Source organism: Ursus arctos, unplaced genomic scaffold (genome assembly GCF_023065955.2).
Source record: "Ursus arctos isolate Adak ecotype North America unplaced genomic scaffold, UrsArc2.0 scaffold_14, whole genome shotgun sequence".
In the NCBI taxonomy this organism is placed as follows: Eukaryota; Metazoa; Chordata; class Mammalia; order Carnivora; family Ursidae; genus Ursus; species Ursus arctos.
This window is the reverse complement of record NW_026622808.1, coordinates 24,233,781-24,247,529: the sequence shown is the minus strand read 5'-3', so window position 1 is coordinate 24,247,529 and position 13,749 is coordinate 24,233,781. Positions and strand designations below refer to the sequence as shown.

The 13,749-nt window shown below is 39.2% G+C and overlaps 1 protein-coding gene across 1 annotated transcript; it reads left to right on the top strand.

Annotated features, from left to right (window-relative positions):
- The first annotated feature begins 5,888 nt into the window (after positions 1–5,888).
- LOC113249123 (olfactory receptor 7C1-like) lies at positions 5,889–6,851 on the top strand. The gene has a single exon (XM_026490674.3). It carries the CDS (start codon positions 5,889–5,891, stop codon positions 6,849–6,851), a length of 963 nt encoding a protein of 320 aa, XP_026346459.2.
- The last annotated feature ends 6,898 nt before the right edge of the window (positions 6,852–13,749 follow it).

The window sequence follows — 13,749 nt, the reverse complement described above, 5'->3', positions numbered from 1 at the left end:
AGCAGAAATAAATGATACAGAGACAAAAAAAACAAAGGAAAAATTCAATGAAATAAGGAGCTGTTTCCTTGAAAATATAAACAAAACTGACAAAGCTTTAGCTGCACTCATAGAGAACAAAAAGAGAAAGGACACAAATACATAAATCAGAATTTCAATAAACCTGCAAAAAGCAAACAAGAATAAGTAACATTTTTTCAATAGCAATACTATAATAAAACTTTTCATTAGTAGTAAAATACTAAAAAAATTCCAAAAAAAAAGAAATAAGAAAGGAGAAATAACAACTGATGCCACAGAAACACAAAGAATTATAAGAGAATATTATGAAAAATTATATACCAACAAATGGACAACCTAGAAGAAATGGATAAAGTCCTAGAAACATACAATCTTTCAAAACAGAACCAGGAAGAAATAGAAAATCTGAACAGACCAATTATAAATAACAACATTGAATTGGTAATCAAAAAAACATCCGAATGTACAAGTTCTGCACCAGATGGATTCACAAGTGGTCTACCAGACATTGAAAGAAAAACAAAAAAAAGAACCTCAAAATATTCCAAAAGACAGATAAGGAAGGAAAGCTTCCAAATACATTGTAAGGTCAGCCTTACCTTGATACCAGAACCAGACAAAGGCATCACAAAGAGAAGCACAGACCAATATCCCTGATGAAGATAGATATGTACATCCTCCACAAAATACTAGCAAACCACATACAACCATATAGTGACAAAATCATTCACCACAATCAGATGGGATTTATTTCAGGGATGCAACGATGTTTCAATATTTGCAAAGCAATCAATGTCATACATCACATCCACAAAATGAAGGTTAAAACTCATGATTATGTCAACAGATACAGCAAAAGCATTTGACAAGAATCAACATTGATTCATGACAAATTCTCTCAACAAAGTTGAGATAGATAGGACAGACCTCAACATAATAAAGGTCATATGTGAAAAACCCACAGCTAACATCATATTCAATGGTGTAAAACTGAGAGCCTTTCCTCTCTTGTCAGGACCAAGACAAAGATGCTCACTCTCACCACTCTCATTCAACATAGTACTCGAAGTCCTACCCACAGCAATCAGACAAGAAAAGGGAATATGGGACATCCATATTGGGAAAAAATAAGTTAAATTGTCACTATTTGCAAATGACATTATTTTATTTATTTATTTATTTATTTATTTATTTATTTATTTATTTTTAATGGTTTTTATTATATTATGTTAATCACCATACAGTACATCCCTGGTTTCTGATGTAAAGTTCGATGATTCATTAGTTGCGTATAACACCCAGTGCAACATGCTATATGTGCCCTCCTTACTACCCATCACCAGTCTACCCCCTTCCCCCTTCCCCCTCCCCTCTGAAGCCCTCAGTTTGTCTCTGAGTCCATAGTCTCTCATGCTTCATTCCCCCTTCTGATTACCTCCCCCTTTCTTTATCCCTTTCTTCCCCTACCGATCTTCCTAGTTCTTATGCTCCATAGATGAGAGAAACATATGATAATTGTCTTTCTCTGCTTGACTTATTTCACTTAGCATTATCTCGTCCAGTGCTGTCCATGTTGCAGCAAATGTTGAGAACTCGTTCTTTCTGATAGCTGAGTAATATTCCATTGTATATATGGACCACAACTTCTTAATCCAGCAGATGACATGATTTTATACATAGAAAATCCTAAAGACTCCACCAAAATCTACTAGAAGTCATAAACAAATTCAGTAAAGTGCAAGATACAAAATCAATACCCAGTCATCAGTAACATTTTTATGCACTAACAATGAAGTAGAAGAAAAACATGTTTTGAGTAAAAATTAAAAAAAAAAAAACATTTACAATTGCAGCAAAAAGAGTAAAGTATTTAGGAATAAATTTAACCAAAGAGGTAAAAAAGACCTGTACTCCAAAACTATAAAACACCAATGAAAGGAATTGATGATGACACAAATTAATGGAAAGAAAAAACATATTCATGGATTGGAAGAATTAATATTGTGAAAATGTCCATATTACCCAAAGCAATCTATAGATTTAATGTACTCTCTATCAAAATACCATGAGTGGTTTTTGCAAAACAAGAGCAAATAATACTAAGACTTGTATGAAACTACAGAAGATCCTGAATAGCCAAGCACTCCTGAGAAAGAAAAACAGAGCTGGAGTTATCACAATACCAGTTTTCAAGATATAGTACAAAGCTCTAATAATCAAAACAGTATGGTACTGGCACAAAAATAGACATGTACATCAATGGAGTAGCCTAGAGACCCCAGAAATAAATCCATGATTATATGGTCAGTTAATCTATGAAAAAAGAGGCAAGAATATGGGGGAAAAGAGAATCTTTTCAATAAATGGTGCTGGTAAAACTGGATAGCTACATGTAAAAGGTTGAAACTGGAACTTTCTCTAATTACATACACAAAAATAAACTCAAGATGGATTAAAGACCTAAATGTGAGACCTGAAACCATAAAAATCCTAGAGAGAACATAGGCAGCAATTTCTCTGACCTCAGCTGTAGCAACATTTTTCTAGATAAGTCTCCTAAGGTTAGGGAAACAAAAGCAGAAACAAACTATTGTGACAACATCAAAATTAAAAGATTTTACACAGTAAAGGAAACAATCAATAACACAAAAAGAAAAGCCTACTGAATGGGAGAAGACATTTGATCAGATATAATATATCTGATAAGGGGTTAATATCTAGTATACATAAAGAACTCCTACAACTCAACAACAACAACAAAAAACAAGTAATCTAATTAAAAATGAGCAGAGAATCTGAGTAGACATTTCTTTAAAGAAGACATAGAGATAGCCAGCAGACACATGAAAAGGTGCTCAACATCATCAGGGAAATGCGAATGGAAACTGCAATTAGATACCACCTCACACCTGTCAGAAAGGCTAAAATCAAAAACAGAAGAATCAACAATTATTGGTGAGGATGTGGAGGAAAAAGAGCCCTTACACTCTGTTGGAAGGAATGCAAACTGGTAGAGCCACTGTGTAAAACAGTATGAAGGTTCCTCAAAAACTTAAAAATAGAAACTACCATAAGATCCAATAATTCCACTACTATTATCAAAGAAAACAAAACACGAATTTGACAAAAAACATGCACCCCTATGTTTACTGCTGCATTGTTTACAATAGCTAAGATACGGAAGCAACCTAAGTATCTATCATAACAAATGGATAAGGAAAATGTGGTACACACACACACACACACACACACACGAATATTTCTCAGCCATAAAAAAGATGAGATCCTGCCATCTGAGACAAAATTTATGGACCTAGAAGATATTATGGTAAGTGACTTACATCGGACTGAGAAATACAATTACCTATGATTGCACTCATAAGTAGAATCTAAAAAATGAGTGAGCAAAAAGCAGAATCAGACCTATAAATGGGTATTAAGGAGGGCACGTGTTGCATGGTGCCCTGGGCGTTACACGCAAGTAATGAATCATGGAAGTTTACATCAAAAACTAGGGATGTACTATACAGTGACTAACATAATATAATAAAAAAAATTATAAAAATACAGAGAAGAAACAAATGATTTTTAGACAGGAGGAGTGTGGGGGATGGGCAGAGTGGGTGAAGGGGAGAGGGAAGTACAGAGTTCCAGTTATGGAATGAATAAGTCACGAGGATAAAAGGCACAGTGTAAGGAATACAGGCAACGATATTGTAATAGCGATGTATTGGGACTGATGGTAGCTGCACTTGGGGTGAACATAGCATAGTGAATAAACTTGTCAAGTCACTATGCCGTACACCTGAAATTGATGTAACATTGTGTGTCAACTATGCTCAAACAAACAAAAAAAACGCACAAAAAACCCACAAAGTACTCTTTCTCGTTGGAAAGGAATGCTCTGAGTAACCTAGCTGGGTATATAGCAAGAAAAATGTACCTATCTGTGTTTAAAGATGTGAATGCCTTTACCCCAGATGAAAAACCTGAATAACCAGATTTGGGGAACATGTATAAAGAAAACTCTAGCTCTGTATCCAAAAAATTTACCATCTACCAAATGCAATGATACATGCATTTTTTTTTTTTTTTTCAGAATCTGCCTGAAGTTTTCAAAATAGAAGTCAGGATGAAGTTCCAGGGAGGATCCTAGTTGGGATTGATGCGGTCAGGTGACATAGCTATATCTCTGAGTCAGACACTGGAGACTGTCACTTGCTGCAGCTCAGAGGCCCACAGGGTGGTCTTTCTGATGTGCCTGCATGAGTGGTTATATACATTGGAGAGATGTCCATTAGCAGGGGATACAGACTCATTGGTAGAAAGGGTGGACACACGGGGACTGATGTGGCAGAAATTTTTCCTTTATTTATGGTCCCTTGGCTTCAGGAGAGCTGAATTGCTTGGAGAATTGAACAACATGAAGGGAATTTATTTAATAAGAGGCTCCGAGCATTTAGCCTCTGAAACCCCTGGCAGGGCTCACCTTCTTCTCATCAGCCACAGGCTAAAGGCATCATCTCCATGCTTCTCTGAGATGTCCAATTATTCCAAAGAACAATTGCCAGTCCCCCATTTCCTGTCCTTTCTGCATCAATTGTCCTTGGAAGGAAGGACCTGTAGAGCCATTGAGTGAGGCATCAGGGAAAGCTAGAACAGTCCAGTAAGTACTCTGGGAAAATGGTGTGGAGGGAAGGAAAGCTTTAATTAACCATGTGTTCTGGGTAAACAGGTTGATGAGACAGTGCAATAGGATTGATTTCAAGTCCTGCACATTTCATGTCCAATGAGGATTCTTGCTCCTCACTCCTTCTCGGCTTTTCTTTTTTCTCTTCTCAGAGCATCATCGCAGGGACTCTCGCCTCCTGCAGCAGGAACCAACAACCCTCCCCTATGTCTGCTCACCTCTTGGGTTGTGCTTTATTCCAACATTAGCTTTTCCTCTTATTTGTTAAGCACTGGCTGGGGCAGCCCTGCAGAGTGAGAAGAGCCTTGACTTGGAGTCATGAAATAGGCAGCATTTGGAATCCTGATCTTAAAAACAAAACATGCCCAAGTATACCATCAACATATTATGTGGTGCTTTTTTACTTCTAGAAGTGATATTTAAAGAAATTCTACTCAAAGATGAAAGAAAGAAGGCACAGTGGCTGGCAGATCTTCCAATGACAAAGAACAGAGTATCAGAAAAGGAACATGCAAAATAATGTAATCTGGTCATGTAAACAATGCAAAGAATGTAAAAGTTATCGGTATTTGCATTGAAAAAGTAAATACAGGATTCATACACAGTGTTTAGAATAATTAATACCAATGTATGAAAATTGTAAACTCCACATACATGGCATAAAAATGCCCTAATTATCAAGCGCCTATTTTTTACATACATAGGAAGTAAGGTTTGAGGGAAGGCATAAAGGAAAATAAATGTTAGAAGATAAAAGGTGAAGGACTGGAAGCCACAGATGATGTAGACCAGCACAACTCAGTCATGAATGAGCAGCGGAATCCCCCGTGATCTTGTCACCATGTGGATTGTGATTCAGCAAGTCTGAATGTGGCCTGGGATTCTGCATTCAAAAAAGCTCTGAGCAGTGCTGCTCCTGCTGGTCCATGGACCGCACTCTGAGTAGCCGGGTATAAAGGGCATGACTGCTTTGAAACTAGGACTACATTTCCAGATGATAGTGGCAGCAGAGGGAAGGATGGAAGCATCTCAAATTCCCCAACTGAGGCAATTGTAACCGGGAAGTACTTTGTTAATCCATTCGCTGGAAATTAAAGGCAATCACATTTCTGTGCTGTCACTGTGATGGTCATTGAATGCTGTTTTTTTCCCCTTTTTTTCTAGCTATTTTACCCACATGGAATCAGGAAATCAAACACACGCTGAAGAATTTCTCCTCCTGGGATTTTCAGCAAAGTCGGAGACTCAGTTCATGCTCTTCGGGCTGTTCCTGTGCGTATACTTGGTCATGTTCACTGGGAATGTGCTCATCATCCTGGCCATCTGCTCAGACTCCCGCCTCCACACCCCCATGTACTTCTTCCTGGCCAACCTGTCCTCTGCTGACATCTGTTTCACCTCCACCACTGTCCCCAAGATGCTGCTGAACATCCAGACTCAGAGTAAAGTTATCACATATGCAGGATGCCTCAGCCAGACATTTTTTTTCTTTGTGTTTGGATGCCTGGACAATTTACTCCTGACCGTGATGGCCTATGACCGCTTTGTGGCCATCTGTCACCCCCTGCACTACTCAGTCATCATGAACCCCCAGCTCTGTGGGCTGCTGGCCTTGGGGTCCTGGTGCATCAGTGTCATGGGCTCCCTGCTTGAGACCTTGACCCTTTTGAGGCTGTCCTTCTGCACAAACATGGAAATCCCACACTTTTTTTGCAATCTTCCTCAAGTCCTGAAGCTCGCCTGTTCTGACACCTTCATCAATAACGTTGTGGTGTATTTTGTGACTATTGTCCTAGGTGTTCTTCCTCTCTCTGGGATCCTCTTTTCTTATTCTCAGATTTTCTCCTCCATCCTGAGAATTTCATCAGCTGTGGGCAAGTACAAAGCCTTTTCCACGTGTGGGTCTCACCTGTCAGTGGTCTCCTTGTTCTATGGCACAGGCCTCGGGGAATACCTCAGTTCTATAGCAACTTCATCCTCCAGGACGAGTCTGGTGGCCTCAGTGATGTACACCATTGTCACCCCCATGCTGAACCCCTTCATCTACAGCTTGAGGAACAGGGACATGAAGGGGGCCCTGAGCAGGCTCCTCGGCAGGGTGGTGCCTCTCAGCGTCAGGACCATCACCGGACTCTCCTGAGTAGCTGGGCACACAATATGGAAGCCCAGAGACCCTGGCTTCCTTCATCCACTATTTTAATTTTTTTCCCCAGGTGTACACATTTTAAGTCAGGTCTATTCTTGGGTCTTCCTTGTCTTCTCTATTTTCCTTCAGGGTATATCTTGGGTTACCTTTTTCACTTTATAACCAGTTGCTTTCACTTGGTATGTATACAAGCTGGTATTTCTCAGTAATCTTTGGTAATGGTTTGGATTTCTTAAAAAAATAAGTCAAATCTCATGTATTTAATATCTATCCTCAGAATGATGGATGTGTACCTAGCTTGGAAATGTCCCCAAAACTCATTTACAGAGATGTTTTCTCAAGTCACCTGGATAAAACCAACTCAAAGATTTGATTCCCCTCCCTTTTTATCCTGATCTGATTCACTTTCCTTCCAGTGACATTGACTTTACTAAATTTCTCTGATCACCCACAATATAGACTCCTTGAACTTCAGAACTGTCTCTTCCCTGTCATTGAGACTGCAGTGCCTAGTACAGTTCTCAGGATGGAGTTTATGCTCAGTGAATATTTGTTGAGTGAAAAACCGATGGTTGGGTGGTTAAATACATCAGGACCAGAAAATAAAAGTGTATTGATTTAATGAAAGCTTTTGAGTTAGAAAAGAAATTTGGCAAGTTTTTTTCTTTGTTAGTTTTTAGTAGCCTCCATGCCCAGTGTGGATCCTAAGGCAGGGATTGAACTCACAACCCTGAGATTAAGACCTGAGCTGAGATCAAGAGTTGGTTGCTTAAAGTTGGTACAGCCACTCTGGAAAACAGTGTGGAGGTCCCTTAAAAAGTTAAAAATTGAGCTACCCTATGACCCAGCCATTGCACTACTGGGTATTTACCCCAAAGATACAGATGTAGTGAAGAGAAGGGCCATATGCACCCCAATGTTCATAGCAGCGTTGTCCACAATAGCTAAATCGTGGAAGGAACCGAGATGCCCTTCAACAGATGACTGGATTAAGAAGTTGTGGTCCATATATACAAGGGAATATTACTCAGCTATCAGAAAGAACGAGTTCTCAACATTTGCTGCAACATGGATGGCACTGGAGGAGATAATGCTAAGTGAAATATGTCAAGCAGAGAAAGACAATTATCATATGGTTTCTCTCATCTATGGAACATAAGAATTAGGAAGATCGGTAGGGGAAGAAAGGGATAAAGAAAGGGGGGGTAATCAGAAGGAGGAATGAAGTATGAGAGACTATGGACTCTGAGAAACAAACTGAGGGCTTCAGAGGGGAGGGGGGTGTGGGAATAGGATAGGCTGGTGCTGGGTAGTAAGGAGGGCACGTATTGCATGGTGCACTGGGTGTTATACGCAACTAATGAATCATCGAACTTTACATCAAAAACCAGGGATGTACTGTATGGTGACTAATATAATATAATAAAAAAAACACTAAAAAAAAAAAGAGTTGGTTGCTTAGCTCACTGAGTTCCACAGGCACCCCTTTCTATTGGTTTTGTTTCCTCTTTTATAATATAACAGATTTTTATTTTATAGGATTTGTGTTTTACCATTCTTCTCTCTTGATGCCAGTTTAAGCTTAAGCCAATTACACAATTTTATAAAATTAGTTTCAGAGGTAGAATGTAGTGACTCATCAGTTGCATATAACACCCAGTGCTCATTGTATCAAGTGCCCTCCTTAATGCCCAACACCCAATTATCCCTTCCACCCGCCTACCTCCCCTCCAGCAACCCTCAGTTTGTTTCTTAGAGTTCAGCACCTCTTACGTTTTGCCTTCCTGTCAATTTTGATTTATTTATTTATTTATTTATTTATTTATTTATTTATTTGACACACACACACAGAGAACATAAGTAGGCAGAGAGACAGGCAGAGGGAGAAGGAAGAGCAGGTTCCCCACTGAGCAGAAAGAATTTTCATCTTGTTTTATTTTTCCTTCCCTTCCCCATGTTCATCTGTTTTGTTTCTTTAATTCCACCTCTGAGTGAAATCATAAGGTATTTGTCTCAGTTGGGTTGAGTTAATTTGTTTAAATATATGACTCAATGTACTTATTCATAGTATTCCCAATGAAACTGTGTCTGCGGGTAAAGGGTAGTCACATGCACTCACAGTATAGCAAGGAAACATACCTAGAATGAAGAAAAGTTACACAGTGGTAACCCCTACATCTATCTTGTTGCAAGAGAAAGTGTCCTTTTTCTGCCGGAATGTTAAAAAAAAACAAACAAAGAAAACCAAAGGTTGGTGAAGTCAATCACTCCTTGCAGTCTGAAAGATGCGATGGGATTTTGAAGATAGACAGGTGAATAATCCCGACTAGACCAGTGATGACTCCACGCAGAAGGCAGCAGGTGTATGGAGGCTCTGAGCCTGGAGACTTCCTATTCAGGTGAAGCTACAACTCGAGTTCAGTGTTTGTGACATCGATGTGGGCAAGGTGGCATGAGTGGGAACCTGGTGGGTGGGCCAGGGGGGGCAAGCCAAGTGTTGGAAGCTGTGGAATTTGGGTTGCAGTCTCCAGCAGGGAGTCACTGGGAAGGGGTTATGATAGGGAATTGGACTTAACTGCAAAATAGAAAGATCTCTCTGAGTAAATGTGAATATTGGCTAGAGGGCGCCAGTCTTTGGTAGGTGGAGAGCCAAGAAGGAACAGAAATAAGGCTGTGGGCTTGGGGAGAAAAAAACACTCAGCCAAATCTCGTCACCAGTGATAACCACTCATTATCAAGGGGAGGAAACTCTGCTAAGATCTTTCCATCTATTCACTAAATCTGTCAACCACCTGAGGAGGATGGACAGCTTGAGCCCTATGATTTGGGAGAATATTTTAACATTCAGAAAATTTGGTTGGTGCTCCAAGTACAAATAACAAACATGCTTAGGTTCAAAATGCGAAACATGACTTTCTTATTATAAAAGTTTTGCATTTTAGATCATTTACAAAAGTAGCTTATTAGATCTTTCTCCCCACGTTTTCCCACAAAGGCTTGGAACTGATTTTTTGTTTCTTTACAAACTGTACACAAAATGATCCTATTAAAATGGAGACCCATGATTACATGCTCATAGGAGACTTAACTTCCAGAACTTGCATGCAGTTTTATATTTTTAGGGGAAAGACAGCTTGCCTTGTATCAATGTCTGTGTAATTAGTTTGGTTGGAAGTAAGACTATCTTGCTGGTGATTTTTATTGATTTTTTATTATATTATGTTAGTCACCATACAGTACATCCCCGGTTTCTGATGTAAGGCTCGATGATTAATTAGTTGTGTATAACACCCAGTGCGCCATGCAATACGTTCCTATCCCATTCCCCCACCCCCCACCCCTCTGAGGCCCTCAGTTTGTTTCTCATAGTTCATAGTCTCTCATGTTTCAACCCCCTTCTGATTACCCCCCTTTCTTTATCTCTTTCTTCCCCTACCAATCATACTAGTTCTTATGTTCCATAGATGAGAGAAATCATATGATAGTTGTCTTTCTCTGCTTGACTTATTTCACTTAGCATTATCTCCTCCAGTGCTGTCCATGTTGTAGCAAATGTTGAGAACTCGTTCTTTCTGATAGCTGAGTAATAGTCCATTGTATATATGACCACAACTTCTTAATCCAGTCATCTGTTGAAGGGCATCTCGGCTCCTTCCACGATTTAGCTATTGTAGACATTGCTGCTATGAATATTGGGGTGCATATGGCCCTTCTCTTTACTACGTCTGTATCTTTGGGGTAAACACCCAGTAGTGCAATGGCTGGATCATAGGGTAGTTCAATTTTTACTTTTTAAGGGACCTCCACACTGTTTTCCAGAGTGGCTGTACCAACTTGCATTCCCACCAACAATGTAGGAGGGATCCCCTTTCTCCACATCCTCTCCAACAATTCTTGTTTCTTGCCTTGTCTATTTTTGCCATTCTAACTGGCGTAAGGTGGTATCTCAGTGTGGTTTTGATTTGAATTTCCTTGATGGCTAATGATTTTGAACATTTTTTCATGTGTCTGTTAGCCATTTGCATGTCTTCATTGGAAAAGTGTCTGTTCATATCTTCTGCCCATTTTTTGATTTGTTTATTTGTTTCTCGTGTATTGAATTTGAGAAGTTCTTTGTAGATCTTGGATACCAGTCCTTTATCTGTAGTGTCATTTGCAAATATCTTCTCCCATTCCGTGGGCTGCCTCTTAGTTTTTCTGACTGTTTCCTTGGCTGTGCAGAAACTTTTAATCTTGATGAAGTCCCATAAATTCATTTTATCTTTTGTTTCTCTTGCCTTTGGGGATGTATCATGAAAAAGGTTGCTTTGGCTGATGTCGTAGAGATTGCTGCCTATGTTCTCCTCTAGAATTTTGATGGATTCCTGTCTCACATCGAGGTCTTTCATCCATTTGGAGTTTATTTTTGTGTATGGTGTGAGATAGTGGTCAAGTTTCATTCTTTTGGATGTAGCTGTCCAATTTTCCCAGCACCATTTATTGAAGAGACTGTCTTTTTCCCACCGGATGTTTTTTCCTGCTTTATCAAATATTAGTTGTCCAAAGAGCTGAGGGTCCATTTCTGGGCTCTCTATTCTGTTCCATTGGTCTATGTGTCTGTTTTTGTGCCAGTACCATGCTGTCTTTGTGATCACAGCTTTGTAGTACAGCTCGAAATCCAGCATTGTGATGCCCCTAGCTTTGTTTTTCCTTTTCAACAGTTCCTTGGAGATTTGGGGCCTTTTCTGTTTCCATACAAATTTAAGGACTATTTGTTCCAGTTCTTTGAAAATGTCCTCGGTATTTTGATCGGGATAGCATTGAAAGTGTAGATTGCTCTGGGTAGCATGGACATTTTAACTATGTTAATTCTTCCAATCCATGAGCATGGAATATCTTTCCATCTTTTTATGTCTTCCTCAATGTCTTTCAAGAGTGATTTATAGTTTCTAGAATATAGGACCTTTACGTCTCCGGTTAAGTTAATTCCAAGGTAACATATGGTTTTTGGTGCTATTGTAAATGGGATGGATTCCCTAATTTCTCTTTCTTCGGTCTCGTTATTCGTGTACAGAAATGCAACTGATTTCTGAGCGTTGATTTTGTATCCCGCCACGTTACTGAATTGCTCTATAACTTCTAATAGTTTGGGAGTGGCTTCTTTTGGGTTTTCCATATAGAGTATCATGTCATCTGCGAAGAGAGACATTTTGACTTCTTCTTTGCCGATTTGAATACCTTTGATCCCTTTTTGTTGTCTGATTGCTGTTGCAAGGATGTCTAGTACTATGTTGAATAATAGTGGCGAGAGTGGGCATCCTTGTCGAGTGCCTGATCACAAGGGAAAGGCTTCCAGCTTTTCCCCATTGAGAATAATATTTGCAGTAGGCTTTTCATAGATGGCTTTTATGAGATTGAGAAATGTACCTTCTATTCCTACACTCTGAAGGGTTTTAATCAGGAAAGCATGCTGTATTTTGTCAAATGCTTTTTCGGCATCGATTGAGAGGATCATATGGTTCCTGAGTCTTTTCTTGTTGATATGATGTATCAAACTGATTGATTTGCGAATATTGAACCATGCTTGCATCCCAGGTATGAATCCCACTTGATCGTGGTGGATAATCCTTTTAATGAACTGTTGGATTCTATTAGCAAGTATCTTGTTGAGGATGTTGGCGTCCATATTCATTAGGGAAATCGGACTGTAATTCTCCTTTTTGATGGGGTCTTTGCCTGGTTTGGGGATCAAGGTAATATTGGCCTCATAGGATGAGTTTGGTAGCTTTCCTTCTGTTTCTATTTTTTGAAATAGCTTTAGGAGAATAGGTATTATTTCTTCTTTGAATGTTTGGTAGAATTCCCCAAGAAAACCGTCCGGACCTGGAGTTCTGTTATTTGGAAGGTTGTTTATCACTGACTCAATTTCTTTATAATTCATTGGCCTGTTTAAGGAATCAATTTCTTCCGGTTTCAATCTTGGTAGTTTATAGGTTTCCAGGAAGGATTCCATCTCTTCCAGATTGCTTAGTTTATTGGCATATAGCTGTTGATAAAGATTTCTAATAATCCTTCCAATTTCAATGGTGTTCGTCTTGACCTCTCCTTTTTCATTCATAATTTTAATAATCTGGGTCCATTCTCTTTTCTTTTGGATAAGTGTTGCCAGTGGTCTGTCAATTTTATTGATTCTCTCAAAGAACCAGCTTCTAGTCCTGTTGATCTGCTCTACTGTACTTCTGGTTTCTGCTTGATTGATTTCAGCTCTAATTTTGGTTAACTGCTTCCTCATGCATGGATTAGGCCTGTCCCTCTGTTGCTGTTCCAGCTTCTTGAGTTGAGAATATAAAAACTGAATTTTAGATTTTTCTATTCTTTTGAGTGAGGCTTGGATGGCGATGTATTTCCCCCTTAGGACTGCCTTTGCAGTATCCCATAGGTTTTGGACTGTTGTATTTTCATTCTCATTGGTCTCCATAAATTGTTCAATTTGATTTTTGATTTCCTGGTTTATCGAGTCATTCCTGAGCAGGATGGTTCTTAGTCTCCAAGTGTTTGAGTTTCCTCCAAATTTTTCCTTGTGGTTGAGTTCCAATTTCAGAGCGTTGTGTTCTGAGAATATGCAGGGGATAATTTCAATCTTTTGGTATCTGTTGAGACCTGTTTTGTGTCCCAGAACATGGTCTATTCTTGAGAATGTTCCATGGGCATTAGAATAGAATGAGTATTCTTTGGTTCTGGGGTGTAGTGTTCTATATATATCTATGTGGTCCAACTTGTCAAGTATGGCATTCAAAGCCTTTGATCCTTTGCTTAGATTTTGCCAGGGTGTTCTGTCTATTTCTGATAGTGGAGTGTTGAGGTCCCCTAGTATTAATGTATTTTTATTTATATGTCTTTTTATTCTGGTTAA